Below are 22178 nucleotides of genomic sequence, written 5' to 3'. Positions count from 1 at the left end.
ACACATTTAAAGTTATAACCTTCAAATCTTTTTAACGTTATTAAGGTTTGGTCGATAATAATATATATAATTTAATTTATAAAAGTTTTCATCATATTCTTTTTATAATTTTTTGGATCAATTAGTGAATTATCATAATATTTTTATTTTATGTGAATACTTTATTTTATATTAATAAATAAATGAATAGCTAAAATATATTTTGGTTTAGATAATAAAATAATAATTAAAATTTACTCAATTTATATATAAAAAAGAGATACGTCGACACCTCAGCCGTTGAGGACAGGCAGTAAACAAGGAGAAATATAGACAGTTAAGTTAGTTAGAATGGTTTGGGTGGCATGCACTGAAAGAAACATCCAAAAGCAGAGAAAATGAACGAGGAGATTAAGAACCAGACAAATCTAAACTACTTACCCCGACATTGGTGCTTCGTTTGTTTCCATTCCTAATGCTTGTTTGGTTGGCTGGAAAAGAAAAAATAATAAAAAAATACACAGAATTCATCTTGAACGATTGCATGAAAACGATTACAAAAACCAAGAAAAGGTTCAACAAGCTTGTAAATTTGTTGTTTAAGCAGGTCGGAAAACGCAAGTTAAATCAGCGAGCCAAAGTGCGAACCAACTCCTCTAACATGCCCATCCCTCAAAGTCATCAAAATCACCCCAGTTGCACGTGGGGTATTTTTCATGTACTTAAATACCATCACTGGAATCGCCGGTTTATTAAGAAGAGGATTTCAACCAAGAAGCAAGATGCAGGTAAGCTCCGATCTGATCTGACCAGAACCCGAATTTTGTTTATTTCGAAGAAGCTTTCACCTTTCATGGGAATGGTAACAAGCTTTCGGGCTTCTTATCACAGGGTCTGAAAAACCAATGGATGAATCAGTAGGAGCCTCAAATAGAAGCGCTGATGATTCTTCTAAACATAAGAAAGCTGAAGCAGCAAGCTCTAAGGTGAGTTGATGTACGGACACGGTTATGTTCGTTTTTTTATCATGTCCGATACGAATATGCATCTAATTCGAAACTTGCAGGTTGAAGGGAAGAAGAAAGCTCCGAGTACAGGATCTAAAAGCGTGACATCTCGATTGAAAGCACTGATAACCGATGAAGTGTCGAAAAGGAAGGGGCAAGGCACCCATCACAGAAGTTCGACATGCCCGATACCATCGAAATCGGATCCGGATAATCAAGTTGATCATCTCCCTAACATGGAACAATCTCAAGGGAGTTCCCTACGGTCCAACAAGAACAAAGGTATCTGGAACGGAAGTGGTTCCGAGGATCAAGATGCACGAAAATCCTCCGAGGAACGCATTGCCAGTTACGAAACCGATGAAGAATGCAGTGTCCGGAACGGTTCGAGCAAAGACGAAATCGACGAAAACACGAAAACTCTGCTCGAGAGTGTCCTTTTCTTAGAGGGAGACCTTGATGGTAAAAGGAAAGCATTACAAGAATCCAAGTATCTAATGGATGCTTTGGATATAATCAAGATGAACCAAGGGTTTTTGTTGACGGTTTTACAGGACCCTGACTCGCCTTTTGCTCACCATTTTCATAAACATCTGGCTATGAGTGCTCAAATGGCTTCCACTGGTTCAACCAGCAGGGAAAACCAGAGCCCTGATGGACCCGGTAAAGGAAAGGAGGCCGATGTATGTTCTAATGATGGACGTTCCGGTGCTAGCGAGCCTGCAGATCATAATCTAAACCAAGCAAAGGTTCGAATGGCTGACATTTCCTCTTCAGATTCTTCGTCCCACGATCCGAATCGATCCGAAGCAGCGAGAAGTAGATTCAAGAGTCTTAGAGATAATCTAAGATCTGTAATCAAGGAGAGAGAGAAAGAGAGGCATAGGATTGCCATGGATGCTGTCCTTCACAAAATACCTCACCAGAAAGGATTTTCCAAGGACTTGACACCCGACATTGTCGATCATGTCAAGGACCCTGCCAAGACTAAAAAGCTTTACTCTTCGTCTTTGTCCCGCCGGGGAAGTATGCGGCTCGAGCGAAGAACTTCTTTCAATGCGTCCATGGATAGATATGCACAACTGTTTGAACATAGTTTCAGTAAAGAAGCTAAAGATGAAAGAATCACCAAAACTATACAACAAAGACAAGAAGAACCGATCCTTTCGCATAGTAGGAGCACGAAAAAATACATGAGAAGAATCCTTTCATCTCCTGAGCTATATTCTTCTGCTTATAGCTGTGATGCATTTTCATTTTCATCAGAGGTACCGACCCCAACCAACGTTGAATATAGTCCTTATGAACGAAAATACTTAGAATCAGAGGCTTTGGGGTATAGTTCAGAACTAGATCGCTTCGAAAAAACTGATGATGAAAAGGAGAACTCGATGATCATATCAGAAAATATTTCAAAAAGAGAACAAGACAGTAAGCCTGAAGTCATTCCTCTTACAAAGCAGGAAGAACCAAGTTCTGATGAGCCAACAGATAGTTCTGCAGAAAGTTCAAAAGTACATGGTATATGCCCTATTGAACCTTACTGTTTGATCTTTTTGAACTATTATATGCAAATATTACATTTCCCTTTATTATATCAATGGATGGTTCATGGCCAGAAACAGAAATAGAGCCAAATCAAAGCTTCGAGCAACGGAACGAAGAACTCAACTTTTTACCCGATCTGCAACAAGAAACAAAGATTACCCTTAAGGTGGCTGGTGGAGGCATAATTGAATTAGAGCAATTAGAGGCTTTAAAGAAGGATTTAGACATAATTGACAAACCCAAATTCGCATACGTGAAAGATGTGCTTGAACTATCGGGATTTAGTATGAGTGAAGCACTCGGTGCATGGCACGCAGAAAACCAGCCACTGGATCCCATGATGTTCGGGGAAATCAAAGGCTGCGTTAGGTGTGACCCGAATTGTTCGATGGAAGGGGAAGAAGTTGGTTACTGTAATCACCCACTTTTGTTCGATCTAACCAATGAGGTACTAGTAGAAGTTTACGAAAGATCCTATAGTTACTACCCCAGAGTTTTATCTCCACTGTGCCACGTCCGTCCAATTCCGGCCGGACGCCATGTGCTCGAGCAAGTGTGGGAAAGCATAACCTGGTATTTGAGCTACAAAACAGGTTACGATAAACCATTGGATTATGTTGCCAGTAGAGATCTAATGGGAAATGATGGGTGGATGAGCCTACAGGTCGATCATGAAAGTTTAGCGCTGGAGGTTGAAGAGCTTATTTTCAATGATCTTTTAGAGGAATTTTCTTCCTCAATTTGATCCCTCAGTATTAAAAAAATTTGTAACTTGATTTGATTGTGTAATTACTACTTGCTTTACCCCAAACTTTGAATGAGATTAGGGAAATATATGGACATAGTTGTTGGTAATAACTATAAGAAACTAACCATACTTTGTTTTCATTAACATTACTTGGATAACAATCAACCTGTTGTAAGAAATCAATCTATTTTATGTTTTATAATATTACCTCGAGACTTTAATTTTTTTCCCCGATTCCCTTAAATTTAACATATATTCGAACGTAAGTATGAGAATGTGAGCTTTTCTACTTTGTCAAAGTATAATACGGTGATCATTGTGCAAGGAAGTGAGTCCGTACTGTAATGAATGAATGTAAAGCTCCTTTCTCCTTGCTTTGAAGATGTTTGGATGATATGGAAATGATTTTGATGCAATATTATACACTCCCAGAAGTATTGATGAGATAAATGACACAGCACAGTGTATTAAGCCCTTGATTAAGATCTATCAGTGAAGGTTTGCTCTCCTATTGAAGATAGCTCTCATGCGAAGAAGATGGAGGCCTTAAACCATAAGTTATGGTAAAACTCTCCTAATCATCCAATGCTATTTATCACACGGCATATATGAACTGAGCACAGGGGTCTGATAGACAACACGTGAACAAAGCCGATACGAACCGAGAGGAGGTGGGAATTTGATTTGATACCTGTTCAAGGACAGTTTCATCGTGCAGCAGAGCAACGCGGTCCTTGTGTATTGCCTGCTTCTAAGAGTTTGTACCATATAGGCATCTCCAATATCTCATAGAAGGGGTTGTTCAAGACATCATTGGTGTAAAGCTCATATATGATATTCAAGAGAGCCTCCATGTGCTGTGTTCCCGCAGGTTTACAAACCACAAAATTTTTTAATCCAACATCTTCTGATATAGATGTCACTCAGTTTTATCTGCACCATGTTTATTCTTTATGCTTTTAACAGATTTGAGGGTGGCAAGATGAGGCAGATGTCTTGTGATGGTGCTTGTAATCATTTTTGGCCTGATAATAATAAGCTATAGGATGTGTACTACATAGATATGTCCAACAAAGAATATTGTTGGTATCCTGGAATTTGAAAACCAGGTTGAGGGGCTGCCGTTCGTGCATTAAACAACGGCTGGACAGTTGGATCCATAGCTGCTGGTGAACAAAACCTCATCTTCAGCTCCAAACAAGGTAATAAATAAACTCAAACTTAGTTCAACTTCTTTCAGCTTTCTGAATAACTTCTAGTGCAATAAGCTTGAAGATTCTTACACACAACAGCTTTTTGCATAGACTTTATTTATTGTTGCCGTCTTAGCTCAGCCGGTAGAGCTTGTGGCTTTTACGTGGGTTCGATTCCCACAGACGGCGCTGTTTCTTATTTTTGAAGTTTCTCCCTAGTCATCCAAGAATATAAAGAGAACACGTGTGCTCATCAGGACAAACCCAGTTCAGGCCAAATCTCAATATTCCCAGAAATATATTTCAATTCTATGGCGAAATCAAACGTTGAATTGTTAAAAGTTTGCACACACTTTCGAACCTTTAAAATAAAGAAAACGATTCCCAATGGGCAGGGGGTAGATATTTGCATGAAAAGTGGAGAGTCTTCAATATAAAGCAAACACAACGGGTACATATTCCATTCCCATCTTTGCCTGTGTGTCCACAACCCCATTTCTTAATCTTTTCAGTAGATTTGGTAAGCATTTGCAAAAAGGAGAGTGCGATTTAACTTCACATATACACACACTTTCTTCTTCAATTCTAATCACTTTAGCCCCCACAAGGACTAATGTTTCTTCCTCAACACACAATGGCATCATCTTGAATGTACACATGAAATAAGGCAACTTTTTAAAAGACAAAAGTACAAAAAAATGGTAAATTACAAATCTGGTCACTGAACTTAATAAATTGAGTTTTTTTCTCACTCAGCCGTTAAATAGTTAACGACGTTAAAATAGGTTGTTATATAGATGCAAAACGACGTTGTTTTGGTGAAATTTTTGTTTTTTAAAAAACAATATTGTTTTTAATGCCGTTAACTAGTTAACGACTTATTGACTCAAAATAGGAGAGACAGTGACAAAAAGAACTCAATGTATTAAGTTTGGTGAGGAAATTGAAAACTTTTAAAGTTCAATGAGCAAAATCGGGGAGAGAGTAAAGTTCAGTGATGAAAATATGCAATTTACCCAAATATTATTATATGTAATCGTGTACTTGCACGATTTAGTGGTTCATGCCATGACAAAATAAACAAGCTTATTTAGTTAAGTGATGAATCTTTAAACATTTTTAAAAACATCATTTGCATAATTAGATACATTCTTCAAACTTGACACAATCTAACAATTGCTTGATAATAAAAGGGTTGAAATGCTATTATGACTTAATTTTGTTAACCTATAAAATAGGTTGTTTTCTTTTTAGAAAATGAATCTAATGGGCTTTCGAAGTCTATACAATGGATAGAATAATGGCATAAAGTAATATGGAATGTTAGTGCAATTTAAACATCCTTTCATTGACGTTAGGACCTCTGCTTCGATGTTTTCTTATTCCCCCTTGTTCCTGCACGGAACTCTGTAGAAGCAAAATTAAAAATATAAAAAAAATGGAGGGTAAATTAAAAATTAAAAAAAAAAACTTTTAAGCCCCTTTTCCCGCATTTATGAGTGACCGAATCCGAACTTGGGATGTCGTTGATTCTCGTCGTACTCTCGCGTACTTTTAAAATATCAATGATGGTCTAATAAAGAATTAGATCCTCCCGTTTTCGAAAATTAATAATCCATCCTCTATTACCGTATTAAGTTGTTAAATTAACGACAAAATCATAATTCAACGAAAAATCTGTTTGGTTCCCAAGAAAACAGAAAAACATATTTCCCACAGGCGACCAAATAAACCCAACTCAAGAAGTCGTACGAAAAAGCAAAACAATGGCGAGAAAGAGAGGTTTTTCGCAGACTCACCTTCGGAAGGAGACGGGGACGATACCGGCACGGTACTCGGCGATCTTGAGGAACATAGGCATGGCGAGGTCAAAATGAGGGTGAGGAGGGTTGCATCAGCCGCCATTGTCACTGGGGAGTGCGAAATTAGGCGGGCAGAAGTTAGTGGCAGTGACAAAAATGGAAGGGCTACCAGGGTGGCACCACCGTGGGTCATTTGCACATTTAATCTCAAAGCAACCACCGCACCTGAGGTCACTGTTGAAAAGCGCAGTGCTTAAAGCTGCTGTGTTCACGCCGTAGCCTTGGATGTACAGATTCCCGTAGCCACATACACCACCTAAACCAACAATAACAACCACCATCTTTTCATACACATGTTCATAGTTTTTGCGGGACAAATACAGACCGAATAACAAAGAAAACAACCGATATTTTTTCATACCCATTGTACCGGAGGCGTCACTGCCTCCATAAAAGGAAGCCTGAGCAATAAAAATTTAAAATTCTAAAATACTCAATTTATAATTATTATAAATGAGTTGAAAATTTAAAAGTAAATTATTTTAAATAAAGAGTAAATTATACAAGTGATCACCTATCTATTGCCCCTTTCCATTTTGACAATCATTTTTAAAATTTTATAAATTAAGTCACTCAACTATTTAAATACATTCAATTAAGTCACTTATTGTTAATACTTAACGGAGAAACTGATGTGACAGTTAAAACATTTGATATAATTGCACATTTGATCACTGTTACTTATATATTCTATCAATTTGATCCTGTAACTTGATCAATAAAATATTTGATGTTCATTTAGCTTTGGTGGACACAACTCGGTTGTTGGTTTTGCTCCTTTCAAACCATGTAAGAAACTTTCCTTCACTTAAGTGAGAAAAATTGCAGGTCCTAAACTTTTTTTTTTGGATAAATCGTTATTTTATTATCCAAGAACAGTAACAGATACAAAAAACATCGGAGGTCGGAATCAGTGATTTGCCTATACAAAAGAAACAGATCATGCAATACCCCATTGCTCACATAGAGTAATGTTAACATTATAATTCATATTAAAATTCCTATCACTCAATTGAATTCTAATAGTATTCTTATGCTAAGGAATAGTTCATGTAAGTTGCTGGATCGATCTTGGAATAGACGTTTGTTGCGCTCGTCCCAAACAGTATAGATAAGAGATGTTAAAGCTAGTTTCATGATCAAAGTTTGAAGTGATTTTCCTTTCCAGTTAGTACTTGCTCTCATGATAAGATCTTTCCAAGAGTAAATATTGAATGGCAGGCCAGAGGAGGAGAAGACAGCAGACCACAGTTGGTTAGCCGTTGGACAGGAGAAGAATAAATGCTCTCTTGTTTCACAAGGGTCGTCACAGAGTATGCATTTACGGTCATTAATATTACCCATATGGAAGAGCCTATCTCTAGTTGGTAATCGATCAAGTAAAGCCATCCAAGAGATTAAACTAAATTTAGAAACATGTAGAGGGAACCAGATAATATTTTGCCATGGTACTTGAGGTTTTTTATCGCACAAAGTGTCCCATATATCAGAAATTTTCCCTGTTCCATCAGTAATAATGGGATAAGTCACAGCTCGAAGTTTGAAGATACGCTTAAGGCACCAGCTGTAAGAAGAACCAATATACAGGGCATAAACTTGATCCTGTAACTGGATCAATAAAATGGATTTAGTACCCTCTGTTTTTTTAATAAGATATAAATCACATTTTTTTCTATATTTTCATCGTTTTTTAAGTGGATTCATAACTTATAATTATAAATAAATCCCGTTCAATTTATAATTTAATACATAAATTTTAATATAATTTTATATAACTTTTTATTTTGATTCTATTTTCGTGATGAATTGTATACGATTTTGATCGATTTACATAGTCAAATTGGCTTGTAATTTGTTTGTTCATGCTACTAGCTTTGAGGGTCAAATTTATTCTAATTTATTAAAATTAGGACCAAATTGATAAAAGTATATAAGTAACAATGACCAAATATGTAATTATACCAAATATTTTAACTATCACATTAGTTTTTCCATTAAATATTAACGACAAGTAATTTAATTGAATGCATTTAAATAATTGAGTGACATGATTGACAAAAATTCAAAAATAATAGTCAAAATTAAAAAGAGCAATAATTAGGTTATCATTGTTAAAATTTACGCTTTATTTTAAATATTTTTTTTAAATTTTTAAGTAATTTATAATTATACGTTAAATTATTTAAAATTTAAAATTTTATAAATTAAATTAATAGTACTTATCGTTAATAGTCCTCATCGATGTCGGTAGAGTGCTGTAGAATTGTCTTAATTTATATCATTAACTTCTCAATTCTTTATTAAACATTGAAAGGCATATCTTTCTCACACGTGCACACATGTCAATGTCGCGTCGATTTATAATCGTGGGTCATTTTTACAGTTTTACTCCCCTCTCACAGCTCCTATCCAATAAATTCTCTCTACACACTTCTCTACAAATTCTCTATTTTCTTTAAAATTTCGAGAGAAATAATATCACCAATTTTCATTTCAATTTTTAGATGTATAAATTTTAAATATTCGTATTAATATTATCGATAACATTGATTTTAATTTAATATTCGTATAACTTTAAAATTTTGTTTTAATTTTACAGTAATTTTATAATATTTACAACAGAACGTGCGTACCATCAACATCTCTTCGTCTTGATCTTCTTTTCCATGGTCATTTGTTGGCAGGAACAGACTTAAGATTTTATGTTAAAGATACGAACTTAAACTTAAGGGGATGAACTAAAATTTTAAGGGGACGAACTAAAATTCTAGGGTTAAAAACAAATTTTCAATATGAACATAAAAAAAATTCAAAATATATAGTAATATTTAAATTTTAGGGGATGATTATCCCCAATTGTCCCCTCGATCAATCCCTGCATGCATGGGTATCTTGACAGTCATGAGCAAATATGGGGTAGGCCCTTTGATTTAAATGGTAATTCTACTATTATGTCCACTCAAAGAATTTATTTTCTAATTCGATTTTGATCCCCTTTTCTTTTTGAATAAGACGAAACTCGTTAAGAATCCCTTCTACCAACATAAGATTAAGGGTAGTGTGAGAGGAGAAGAGTGCCCAACTCCATTAATTACGGAGGAAACATATCGATTTTTACATCCTATGCAATGAACTTGGGATATGTCGAGTCAAAAGATAAAGTGACGCTAATATTTAAAGCCCATTATGAGCGACCCCATTTGCATCCCTTGGAACATGAACCACATCACAATTACTAAAAATAGTACAATTATCAGGAATAGGTTGCATGTGGGTGTCAAGAGGGGAGATGTCCTCATCCATACAATTAAACTTTTTAACCACCAAAGTGGAATCCGACTCAAAAATCACGTTCTGCGAGCCTTCCATTGCAAAAGTCACAGCTGCAGAAAGCCCATGTAGTTCAACAAGGCTCGGATCATAAAAGAATATTAATATTAAATGATTGGGTTAACATTCAACACAAACTATTAATATTAAATTAAAAGTCAAAGGTGTGACATAGAGCAAGGGGGCCAAAAAGAATATTACCAAGTAATCTATTGATATTATTATAACTAGCAATTTATATCATTCAAAGTCGATTAGTTTTGAACGTAATATAAAAATATAACATATACATGATAAGTCTTATAAACTTCATAAACACTAATAAGTGCATTAAACCCTTAAGAAGAGTATGTTGGTTTTAATTGTAAAAAGAAAATGATATTGTGTATTATTGAATCTACAAACAAGAAGAGTCTTAGATTATATTTTTTGTTATTATTTTGTAAAAAAACATATTGGGTGAGATAAAAATCATAGATAAAAGGCTTAATGCATCAATTTCTTTGAATTTGTCAATTTTTTCAATATAATATTTTGATAGACCACTTGATATTTATATTTCAACGGTCAATAATGTTGTTGATGTGGCATTGAGGCAGTGACGTTATTAATGCCACATGTCATAATTTAATTGATTGTTAAAAAATCATGTAAGTGTATGGTACTAATTTAAGAATTTCTAAATTCAAGTATCAAATTGAATAAAATGATTAGATCCAAGGAGCAATTGCTATGATAAAGCAAACGTTTGCAAAACTCAAGCACGTCAACCAAACTCGACTAGATACAGCGTACTCAACCTTAAACCCCCTCACTTTTCATTTTAATATACACCAATCTGACATGAAAGCTTTTGCTTTTCAACCATAAAGGAATCTTTTTGAAAACGTAATGACCATATATATATATATATATATATATATATATATATATATATGGGTAAATTCTAAATTTCATCACTCAACTTTCTTCTCACCCTTGTTTTAGTTACTCAAGTCTAAAAATTTTCAATTCACTCATTGAACTCTCGATTTTCTCATATTTTGTTCATTATGCAGCTAAATAGTTTACGATTTTATGACTCCACATTTTTCTTTTAAAAATTATGAAATAGTCCCAAAACTTGTTTTATTTTTTTTATGAAAAATCCTCTAGTTTCAGAATCTATTGATTTCTTGATGATGAAGCATATTCTTTCAAATCTCAATAGTTGAGAGATGGAGAAAGAGGGAGCAAGTTGTATACCATGATTTCACGGAAATCAAATTGTGAATATTATTGATCTTAATAATAGTTTGGGTTTTAATGTCTTTTGGGTTTAGAGTTGAATTTTAAAGTAGTTCAGGTAAAATCTAAAATGATAGAGTGGTAAAAGACAATGAGACGAATTTGTCGATATCTAGAGTGATTGAATAAGACACCAAAGAATGGTGATTGCCAATAAAAATTAATCTACATCGACACATGTGATTGTCATGTCACTCTTTCATTTATGACTTAACACCTAAATGATCAAAACAAGAGTAAATCAAAAGTTCAATGAGTAAATTGAAAATTTTTAAATTTTAGTGACCAAAATAAGAGTGAAAAGGAAGTTGAGTGATGAACTTATAATTTACCCTATATATATTTAGCGTCTTGGGGGAATCACACATGGCAAAGAAGACAATGCAAATTATGTTTTCATCCTTAATTTCGGGTCCCTTGTCTTCCCATGGTGTTCCTTTTAAACATGTATACGAAAATGTCTTTGGTTTGAATAAACAAGTTAGGATGATGGAAGTCTAAGCTGGTGGCTTTTAACATTTTCCCATTCCTCCGAATCAAAAGTATATTCTCCACCGCACCAAAAAAGAAAAATAATTCATATATGTACTTAATTATTATAAAATCAAAAGGCTAACCATATTTGTCCCTATATTATTATATATAACTTCTCTTTTGGTATTGAATAAAAAAATTGTATGAACTAAGCTACCTTATCGGTTAAAATAAGGATTATTATTTCTAAAAGTCACGAGTTTGAGTATAAAAGATTGTTGGATATTTTAATTTTTTTCTATATATTTAAGAATAATTATTATAATACTCATTTTCTATAATTGATTTTAATACCTTTTCTATTTTTTCAAATAAAAATAATTATTTTATATTTATATCGGATCAAATATATGCTTTTATCCAAAATTTAAGTAAGAGTTTAAGGTTGGATGAGATCTTCTTAGAATCGGGTTTAGTCAAATTCAAGTGAAAAAATATTTGCTTCTCGTATTGGATCGAATTAGCCGAAAATTCGATTTTAGCCTATTGGTTGCTATCCCTACCTCTACTTCGTCATATAAGCAGGTTAAGCAGTAACTAAAAATAACAATCGTATTGGTATTGAAGTTGATAGCTTTTGCAAAAATGGTTATCTAAATTAATGGAATAATCTTATCTGTTGGGCATTAAGATTTTATGCTAATGGAGGGTACTTCGAATTTAAACGTTAAGCTTAAACTCGACACAATGTAATTAGGAACTGGTTTGGTTCATGAAGTCAACCTACGAAAACACAAGCACATTCATGTCAGAAAAACAAATAAAAAAAACCCAATGGTTACAACCATCAATGTCCGATGGTGACCTTGAAGTTTCGTCTCCACTTCGATTTCTCTTTCTGCTGTATTTTTGGATAAACTATATTAATAGTTACTGAATCGTTAAGATATTTGTACTTTAATAAACCAATTGAAAACTTTTATTTCAATCATTATTGAACCGTCAAACCGTTAATGACAACTAACTGATGTGAGATTTTGGAAAACTTAAATGAATCTAACAGTTATCAGTCTTAGTTTTATCAGTGTTTCTGTCACCGTTCAATAATTTCTTCAATTGAAAAGATCATCAAACTCTTTTTATTCTTCTTTTTATTAAAATTAGTCGAAAATCTCTGTATTTTTAAGTCTCAATTGAAATTAAAGTTAACATTTTTCGATCTTCACTGTCAATTGTTAGATCAACTTGAAATCGAATTATGTTAATTTTCTAATCGAATAAATCCTTTTCATCGAAAAACTTAACTTTTTGTGATTGTTGCCAATTTGGAACCTTAGAATTTTTTTGGAAAAAAACTTTAACGTGACATGTCAATTTTTCTTAATGATAGTTAATAATAGTGACTATAATGAAAGTAAATTAAAAGTTTAATGATTGTAATATAAGTATAAAAAGTTGGTTACAAAAATGAAAGCATACCAAAAGTTGAGTAACCATCAGTGTAGTTTACTCTTACTTTTGGTGGATCAGTTTTCACGTGTACGGCTCAGACTCAGCCTATGTCATAATCATTCACGGCGACCAAAATCAATACCCAATAAGCGAAAGTTGTTTTACTGACTCGGTTTAAGAGCTAAATTCAACTCTGTCATTTTGATTCATTGTTGGGGGAGACAAGTTTGCATGTAGCCAAAATCAATGGCTGCTATTGCTTCCACCACCTTTTGTTAAAGACATCACAACTGCAAACTCTGCCCTGCTTGGCTTGGCTGCTTCCTCAATTCTTTCTTCATTTTTGTCTGCTTTGTGCCCCTCTCTGAAACTGGGTTTTCCCCGAGGTACGATCTGTTGCTTTTCCTTTTTACAACAAAAGAAAGTGCCTTTTGATTCCTCCGTTGTAAAGTTGACCCTTTTAGCATTGAACTTCATTGCTGTTGGAACAGAGGTTTAGAGGTGACTCAAAAGATTTGAGCTTTGATTAGCTTTTGGAATTGCATGTGTTTTTCAATAGATGGTTATGGATCCAAGGTTAAAAGGGTTTCCAGACTTTGAATTGAGGAATCGTCAAACCATGCCCGTGTTTCAAAACCAGAACTTTGTTGGGGATCCCGGATTCAATAATAGTTATATAGATCACAGCTTTCATGGATTTCAATGCCACCAACCTGATCCAGCAGCAAGTAATACGTCAACTTTGAGCCATGAAGAAGACTCAACTGAAGACTGTGATTTTTCAGATTCAATTTTGAGATACATAAACCATATAGTGATGGAAGAAGATATGGATGACAAATCATGTATGCTTCAGGAGTCTTTGGATCTTCAGGCTGCTGAGAAATCATTTTATGATGTCCTTGGCAAGAAATATCCACCTTCCCCTCAACATAATAACTCTACTTTTGCTTACGATAATGCGTGGATGCAAGATCTGGGTGATTTTGGCACCAATCAGGCTCAAAGTGCTTATGTTTCTAGCATATCTCAATCATCGTATGACTCTTCAATGGCGAGCTTTGAGGGGATGTTGGAGTCCCCAAATAGTACTCTCCAAGTGCCTGATTTTAATGGCGAGATTCAATCTATTTGGCAATTTCAGAAAGGGGCTGAAGAGGCAACTAAATTTATACCAACCAATGTGGATCTTTCTGGCAATTTTGAGGCTTATGATGTGGTGAAGGAAGAGAGCTCAGGTATGGGTTCAAAGGGGAGGAAGATTTCTCATAGAGACGATGTTGAAACCGAAGAAGAAAGGAGCAGCAAGCAAGCTGCTGTTTCTGAAGAAACCACTGTGAGATCAGAGATGTTAGATATGGTGTTGCTTTGTACCTCCAACAGGCCGCCATCTCCGTACACGGATCTCCGTGAGTCTCTGCGTAATGGAACAGGTAAAAATGATAGGCAAAACGGTGGAAAAGGCCGAGGGAAGAAGCAAAATGGGAAAAAAGAAGTGGTGGATTTGAGGTCAATGCTCATTCATTGTGCACAAGCTGTTGCAGCTGATGAGAGGAGTGGTGGGGCTGCAAATGAATTGCTAAAGCAAATCCGACAACGTTCGTCACCGTTTGGAGATGGGAATCAACGGTTAGCTCATTATCTCGCTGATGCTCTCGAGGCGAGGTTGGCTGGTACGGGTAGCCAAATCTATAAAAGCCTTGTCAGTAAGAAAACTTCAGCTTTTGATATTATGAAAGCTTACCTTCTGTATGTTGCTGCATGCCCTTTTAGAAGGGTTTCTCATTTCATATGTAATAAGTCGATCGGTGTTGCATCAAGAAAATCAATGAAGCTTCATGTCATAGATTTTGGTATTCTTTATGGTTTTCAATGGCCTACTCTTATTGAGAGGCTTTCTATGAGACCCGGAGGGCCTCCGAAACTTCGGATTACCGGAATAGATTTCCCTCAACCCGGTTTCAGGCCGGCTGAGCGAGTTGAGGAAACTGGGAGGCGTTTAGCAGCTTATGCTGAAGAGTTCAAGGTGCCATTTCGGTATAAGGCAATCGCAAAGAAGTGGGAGAACGTTCGAGTCGAGGAACTAGGTATTGAGGAGGATGAGTTTGTTGTTGTTAACTGCCTGTATCGTGCTAAGAATTTGCTTGATGAAACAGTGGCAGTACATAGTCCAAGGAATACGGTTCTTAATCTGATTCATAAGATTAATCCAAATTTGTTTCTCCACGGGATTACGAATGGTTCCTTCAATGCTCCATTCTTTTTGACACGGTTCCGGGAGGCTTTGTTTCATTTCTCTTCAATGTTTGATATGCTCGACACAATTGTGCCCCACGAGGATTGGCAGAGGATGGTGATTGAGAGAGAGATCCTCGGCAGGGAGGCCTTGAATGCCATAGCTTGCGAGAGCTGGAAGAGAGTGGAGCGGCCGGAAACAGTCAAGCAGTGGCACGCACGTAATCTGAGGGCCGGGTTTCTACAACAGCCGTTTGAACGCGGGATAGTCAAGGAAGCATTCGAGAGAGTCCGGACGTTCTACCACAAGGATTTCGTAATCGATGAAGATAGCAAGTGGCTGGTGCAAGGATGGAAGGGCAGAATAATTTATGCCCTTTCTGCTTGGAAACCTGCATAAGGATGTTTAATATATCTTACTTTCAAGGACTAACTACGTCGTTTTTCGCATCAAAATAATTTTTTTCAATTAAAAAATAAAGTAAATTTAACGTAATAAAAGAGAAATAAGGGTAGATCTCACAGAGATTAAATAAGGGTCGATCCCACAGAGACTAAGGAAACTTCATAATTTATTCGTACTTTGTTTAATATTTGAGCCAAGAAGTGAATAAAATAGAATTTGAGTAATAGTTGAGATTTATAGATGGAGAGAAATAAAATAGAATAAAGAAAAATAAAAAGATTTTAAAGAAGGTTAAAAAGAAATTTAAAAAGAAAAGTTTAAAAGAAAATTCAATATGGTAAAATCAACCTTAGGCTTTCGCTTTGACTCAATTTCCTTCGGATCATCGAATTAGATTTTTTCTTTCGGGATTTATGTCGGTTATTTTGTCTACAATGGAAACCTAGTGGCTCTTCTTTGTATACCGAATACCCAAGACAATCTTTGATTTCGACTTCAGGAATTAATCTGATTAACATTAATTGTTGTAGATCAATAACCGTTTAAGTTCGTGAAGACTGACTCGGATTATTATTTCAATAACTATTAATTTCGATTTGAATTCCCTCTTATCAAGGCAGTATTGCTAAGTGTGTTCCCAAGAAGTCGAATGTGCTTTCAATAAGTCGATCTTTCCTCCCGCACATTTAATTGCAATAACATCTTAGCTAAAGTCAATCTTTGATTTTGTAAATTGTTTAGATTGAGAAAGATATTCCGAAGTTATTCAAGTGTTTTCAATTCTCATGTTGGAATTGAGTCATCGCTTTAGTCATTGGCTTGAAAAAAATTAAAGAAAACGAAAATAGAAGAAAAGAATTTTTATTAAACTAAAGAAAGAAAGAAAGAATTATTCCATTAGGCTTACCCTAATGTGTATTTATAGCATTCTAAAAATCCTAAAAATAGGCTGAAAAATAAAATATAATTATTTAAATTTAAATCTTAAAAATAAAAAGATAAATCCTAAAAACATCAATTTTAAATTACTTGAAATGCTCTTGATGTTTATCAATCTTTTAGAAGCTGCTGACTGGTCTTCTAGAAGTTGTTGACTAGGCACCATGTCACCTAATATGTCATCTGCCATGTCATCACCACATCAGATGTCATGTCATCACCACGTCAGTTTCCATGTCATCGCCACATCAGCACTGGCTAGATGCCATGTCGGGTGTGTCATGTCCCAAGTTGTGCCCACTAATATGGTCATGAATCAAAAAAAAATACACGATTTCGTTGTTCTTTGCATAATTTCTAGAATTCAATGTCATGTATCGAAAATGAATGAAAATGCTCAAGTTAACAACTAAAATTATCTAATCAAGGAGTAATTAATCATAAAATAATGTATAATTTAAACATTAATCAAATTCCCCCTCACTTATCTAATGCTTGTCCTCAAACATTTCTCAATTAAGAAGCCAAAATCAATAGTTTCCATTCTATAACTCACATCATACTTTAATCATCCAATGAATTAAAATCAAGACAATGAATTGAAATTAGAAAATAATCAAGCATGTGGCAAAGCTAGGAAATAAGTTAAATCATAACAAGACATTCTGATAGCTCACTAATCTCATGATGCAAGACTCAATACCCTCACAAAGGATTCACTCATTCCGCTAAAGTGTTTAAGGACAACTGATTCTCAAGACATTCGCTTTGACTCAATTTCCTTTGGATCATGGAAATAGATTTTCCCTTCGGAATTTACATCGGTTATTTTGTCTACAAGGGCAATCTTCGTGACTCTTCTTTGTATACGGAATACCCAAGCTTTGATTCCGGCTTCGGAAATTGATCTGATCAACTTCAATTGTTGTTGATCAATAACTGTTTAAGTTCGTGAAGACCGACTCAGATTTTTGTTTCAATAAAAATTAAAAATCGATCTCAATTCCCTCTTAGTAAGAAAATCTTGCCAAATGTATTCCCAAGAAGTCGAATGTGCTTTCAATAATTCGATCATTCCTCTCACACATTTAAACGCAACAACATCTTGACCAAAGTCAATCTTTGATTTTGAAAATAAGCGTAAAGATTGAGAGAGATATTCCGAAGTTGTTCAAGTGTTTTTCAATTTTCACGTTAAAATTGAGTCATCGCTTTAGCCCTCGGCTTGAAAGAAAATTAAAGAAAATGAAAATAGAATAAAAGAATAAAAGAATTTTTATTAAACTAAAGAAAAAATGAAAGGATTATTCCATTAGGCTTACCCCAATGGGTATTTATAGCCTTCTAAAAACCTTAAAAATAGACGGGAAAATAAAAGATAATTATTTAAATTTAAATACTAAAAAAATCCTTAAAACTTGAATTTTAAATTGCTTGAAATGATCCAGCTGTCCATCTATCTTTTAGAAGCTGTAAACTTGACATTCTAAAAGTTATTGACTGGGCGTCATGTCACTTGCCACGTCAGTTGTCACGTCATCGCCACGTCCACACTCACTAGTTGCCATGTCGGGTGTGTCATGTCCCAAGTCATGCCCACTAATACGGCCATGAATCTAGAAAAATAAAAATTACACGATTTCATTATTCTTAGTATAATTTTTGAAATTCAATATCCTGCATCGAAAATGAATGAAAATGCTCAAGTTAGCAACTAAAATTATCTAATAAAGGAGTAATTAATCATAAAATAATGTATAATTTAAACACTAATTACCTTTATTCATATTCTTTGCTGTGTTGTAATGATCGGGTTCGGGCACCTCTTACATGTCATCTTTCGTACCGAGACGTGGGAGTTAACGGTAGGTAGGATGACATGAGAGAAATGTCCCGAAACCCAGTCATTACAATACATTACAAGCAGATGTGCAAGATACGAAAGTAAAACAGGTGGACAACTGATTGCAATAGATTACAGGTGCACGCTGCAAGAAGCTGGTTATCTGGTTTACATCTACGGAGCTGAAAGTAATCAGAACATCAACTACTTGAAGAATTGGGTCTTAGCTAACCTCCGTATAGGCAACTTTGGCCGGGGAAAAAGATTGTGATATACAGATACGAATTTTGCAATTTTCTTTACATGCCATTTTATGTACCTGTAAATGGATTGGATCAAATCTGAAGGATAGATCCACTCCCATGTGCATCAAGCGTTGAACAAACAAAATGAGGAATCCTTATAGGCAAATGTGTAGACTGTTATATATTACATACAATGTCTCCATTATATGAAAATGGTTAAATTACATCCACATACGACATCATTAATCATGTATTATATTGATATCGTGATTGATACGCTCTTCAGATCGATTAAGACAACACTGATTATGCAATCCTAAACAGGAGGAAGCACGGGTTAACGTAGAAAAGGAGTATTTTCCCTTTATTTATAGCCATATATAATGAATATCAGAACAATACATCTACATCATATGAACAAGGGAATGGGGACAATATGATCCCACTAGGAGTTTAGATGCCGTTTTTCGAATAATAGAAAACATAAGATGATCTAAGCCGTCACAGACGTTTCCACTGCAACTTGTCCGGCATAGTTGACTTCGGATTTCATCTCCGTCTCCCACAGCTCCGGCAACGCCTGCTTAATGTTATGAATGCTTTCTAATGCATAATCTGCACCTCTAGGTCTCTGAGAAGAGCCGACCAGGACGGTGTGGAGACCGACACGTTTTCCGGCCTGGATGTTGCGGACACTATCGTCGAAGAACAACTGAAAACAGCAAAACATCAGTAGCCTGGAATTGTAACATATACATGACAGATGAACAATATAGAGATAATCTCACCGTTCTCTGAGGGCTGACGTTGGCAATCTCGAGAGCTCGCTCGATGGTGGATTCTTGGGGCTTGCAGACGACGGGTGTTTTGGGTAATGTTACATCCGGCTTCGGATGAGCAAAGTGGCCGATTATGTCGAAAGTTTCAGGGCTGCTCCTGCTAGGACCATCATCACCTGTAGCAGGTGACCCCAAGAATTCAACGTTGTCTTCGTCAGCGGAAACCATGTTCTTATGGGTAGGGTTGAGTGTTTCGAAGCAGATAATCCCTTCGAAACAGTCTTCTAACCCGAGCTTGCTAAGAGCTTTAGCAGCGTGGGCCCCGTCTGCATTTGTGAAGATCTAAATCAACAAAAGAAAACAACATAAAACCTTGTTAGGAGACAATTGAATAAAGACGTGCTCAAAACTTTGTCTAAGCATCAAGGTTAATCAACAGCTTACAATTTTCCTAAGAGGCAAAGTCATCAATAGACTCCTCAATTGAGGATCCGGTTTCAAGTTATCATACGGGAGCTTTCCATGAACATAACTGTGGTATTCATCATAGTCAAAGTCATAACCAACAGCCTGCAAAGGCGAAAAGGTTGAAATAAGCACATTAAATATATATTTTTTACTTTAATTGTAAATAATGAAAAGGATGTTAAAAGGGTAAATAGTAAATACCCTGAGGCCAGCCATTGTTGTCCCATAATTCTTGTACAAAAGATTGGACAATTCAACAATTTTGTCCTGTTCAATCCCCAGCTTCTCAGCCATGTAATCTGCAAATGCCATTCATTTAACGTTTAGACTACAATGCAATCTTGATAGTAAAACAATGCAAATGTTTACCTTTAATGTTCTTTCCACATTCTCTTGCAATACCAGAACTAAGGGGATAAAGGGTATCATCAAGATCTGCAAAATTCAAGAAAAAGTTTCGGTTAATAGATCCTTGTCAGATATTAAATTCATGTATTAACATGTTCTTGTCAACTATATCATGCTTACCAAACAGAAGGCAATCATACTTAGGCCTCTGGGTTAGCATGTATTGATTCTCATATTCCATTTCCAGCAAGGAACCTTGAATTATCAATGAAATGAAGTTAATATCCAAACCAAAAGGCAAAAACCTTGAATTTTAAGCAATAAAAAGACCCGTAATTTTCTGGGAAAGCAGAGAAGTTAGTTTGAAGATGAAGCAAATGAAAGAGAATTTAAGCAAAGCTGCAATGGAACAATAACTTACAAAGCTAGAAAAGATGGTAGAAGGAAGAGCTTTTGAGAACGGCGAGAAACAGAGAGAGTGAAATGTTGTAGTCAATGAAGAACAACGAGGGAGGGAGGGGGGAAGAAGATGAGAGGGGAGATGGGTTTTTATAGGCAGAAACGGTTGTCATTTTAAAAAATCAAGTCTTTCTTAACTCGCTGAAAACAACAGTATTTTACTATATTTTTGATGTTACACTCAATGAAGGAAAAAAACAATCTTTAAAAAGACGAAACGACCGAGTTAGCTGTCCAATTTGGACGTCTCCACTCCATTTTAAACGGTTCAAATTCATCCATCTTTTCTATTGTTGGAGTAAAATCCAGAATTGCGCAGAAATTCGGGCTACATTTTTATCTTTTTTTACTAGCACAATATAGTAGGTACTTTGGTGAGCTGTGAAACGTACTTTCGTAATCTTTTCCTTATTAATTTCATGCATTGAAATTTTTGATACCCAAATCTTCACTTTTCCAGATATTTCTCTAATGATTTTTAAAGCTTTCATGTGGCTCTAGTGTTAGCATCCATGGCAAAATATCTCTACTTTTCTTTTATAAAATTATGGAGGAATAATTCATATTTGGTTTGTTTTCTTCTTATAGTCAATTATGGACTCAACATGTTAATTCTTAAATAAATTCATGGTTTTATTAAAAATTGTATGGTTTGAAAAGAGAAAATTTAACATAATTTCCTGTCAAAAAGATTTATATGATCCATACTGACTTATTGAGATAATTTTTATGTAACTAAAATATAACATATCTGTCACAGTTATATTTGAATGTAATTAATAAAACAAACTTTATAAAAATGACGTTTTTGTTACAAGTTGGACAAATTTTATTTTTTTTCATCAATCTTAAATAAAACTTGATTTCATATCTTATCGCTACTTATTATATATTCAAAGAATTAATGAAGTAAATATAATAAGGAAAACTTTGGATTAAAATAGAATTCGGGAGACCGTGTATGATGTAGAGTATAGTCCTTTCTTTTCAGCGGGAAATCCATAAATTATATGTTAGATAGTTACGTTTTTGGGAAATAAATAAATTAAACATTGGTTTATTGTGGTGGAGGATTGGTTCTTCTGATAGGACCATTTTTAACTCTTTCCCCTCAATTATTTCAACTTATTTAGAATTATATATATATATATATATATATATATATATATATATATCTAATTAAAATTAATTATTATAAAATATGATTAGATGAATAATGTTATGACTATTTATTTATGTGGATGTCTATCTCTATCTATCTATAAGATAGAGTTTTTATATACTTTATTATTAAAACTTTAATATCAATTAAAGTTAAAGTTCTACATTATACATATTCTTTAAGTTTATAAATATGAATCTCAGAAAAAGTATTGTATACAATTCATATTGAGATAATAATACAATTCTCTCATTTTACTCTTATATCTCTTATTTTTCTTGTTCCTATTATTGCTTTGTCTCGTTTATTTATAACAAATAATAAAAATATATTTAGATAGAATCGTTATGGTGAAATACATACATATACATACCTGTATATATATATATATATTAAAAGAATGACATACAATAT

The 22178-nt window shown here is 34.6% G+C and overlaps 3 protein-coding genes across 6 annotated transcripts; 2 read left to right on the top strand and 1 right to left on the bottom strand.

Annotated features, from left to right (window-relative positions):
* The first annotated feature begins 523 nt into the window (after positions 1–523).
* On the top strand, positions 524–3365 carry LOC120183528. Its single transcript, XM_039188203.1, has 4 exons — positions 524–767; positions 871–969; positions 1053–2492; positions 2534–3365. The coding sequence occupies exons 1-4, from the start codon at positions 524–526 to the stop codon at positions 3277–3279; spliced, it is 2529 nt and encodes an 842-aa protein (XP_039044134.1). The 3' UTR covers positions 3280–3365.
* Positions 3366–5491: 2126 nt separating this feature from the next.
* Positions 5492–20673, bottom strand: LOC120183540. Of its 3 annotated transcripts, none has more exons than XM_039188212.1 (8): positions 20565–20673; positions 20324–20398; positions 20165–20230; positions 19997–20094; positions 19772–19897; positions 19337–19669; positions 18931–19260; positions 5492–5507 (listed from the first exon to the last, which is right to left on the bottom strand). In XM_039188212.1, the coding sequence occupies exons 2-7, from the start codon at positions 20382–20384 to the stop codon at positions 19042–19044; spliced, it is 903 nt and encodes a 300-aa protein (XP_039044143.1). In that variant the 5' UTR covers positions 20385–20398; positions 20565–20673; the 3' UTR covers positions 5492–5507; positions 18931–19041. The 3 variants fall into 3 exon arrangements, with proteins under 3 accessions (XP_039044143.1, XP_039044144.1, XP_039044145.1); XM_039188213.1 differs by having other exon boundaries at positions 20555–20619; XM_039188214.1 differs by having other exon boundaries at positions 20324–20405; positions 20565–20605.
* Positions 13138–15544, top strand: LOC120183539 (scarecrow-like protein 9). 2 transcript variants are annotated; one of them, XM_039188211.1, is made up of 2 exons: positions 13138–13266; positions 13372–15544. In XM_039188211.1, the coding sequence occupies exon 2, from the start codon at positions 13440–13442 to the stop codon at positions 15513–15515; it is 2076 nt and encodes a 691-aa protein (XP_039044142.1). In that variant the 5' UTR covers positions 13138–13266; positions 13372–13439; the 3' UTR covers positions 15516–15544. The 2 variants fall into 2 exon arrangements, with proteins under 2 accessions (XP_039044142.1, XP_039044141.1); XM_039188210.1 differs by having other exon boundaries at positions 13139–13266; positions 13440–15544.
* Positions 20674–22178: the final 1505 nt, after the last annotated feature.

The sequence above is a fragment of the Hibiscus syriacus genome, unplaced genomic scaffold, assembly GCF_006381635.1.
Source record: "Hibiscus syriacus cultivar Baekdansim isolate YM2019G1 unplaced genomic scaffold, ASM638163v2 tig00112789_pilon, whole genome shotgun sequence".
NCBI lineage: Eukaryota > Viridiplantae > Streptophyta > Magnoliopsida > Malvales > Malvaceae > Hibiscus > Hibiscus syriacus.
Note: the sequence above shows the minus strand (reverse complement) of the source record. Positions and strands in the feature narration are given on the sequence as shown.

Coding starts and splice junctions, on each gene's coding strand:
- LOC120183528 (XM_039188203.1), top strand. CDS start 524: ATGAAAACGATTACAAAAACCAAGAAAAGGTTCAACAAGCTTGTAAAT. Junction 768..870: donor AACCAAGAAGCAAGATGCAG/GTAAGCTCCGAT, acceptor TTCTTATCACAG/GGTCTGAAAAACCAATGGAT. Junction 970..1,052: donor AGCAGCAAGCTCTAAGGTGA/GTTGATGTACGG, acceptor TGCAGGTTGAAG/GGAAGAAGAAAGCTCCGAGT.
- LOC120183539 (XM_039188211.1), top strand. CDS start 13,440: ATGGTTATGGATCCAAGGTTAAAAGGGTTTCCAGACTTTGAATTGAGG.
- LOC120183540 (XM_039188212.1), bottom strand. CDS start 20,384: ATGGAATATGAGAATCAATACATGCTAACCCAGAGGCCTAAGTATGAT. Junction 20,095..20,164: donor ATGTGGAAAGAACATTAAAG/GTAAACATTTGC, acceptor TGGCATTTGCAG/ATTACATGGCTGAGAAGCTG. Junction 19,898..19,996: donor CAACAATGGCTGGCCTCAGG/GTATTTACTATT, acceptor TCGCCTTTGCAG/GCTGTTGGTTATGACTTTGA.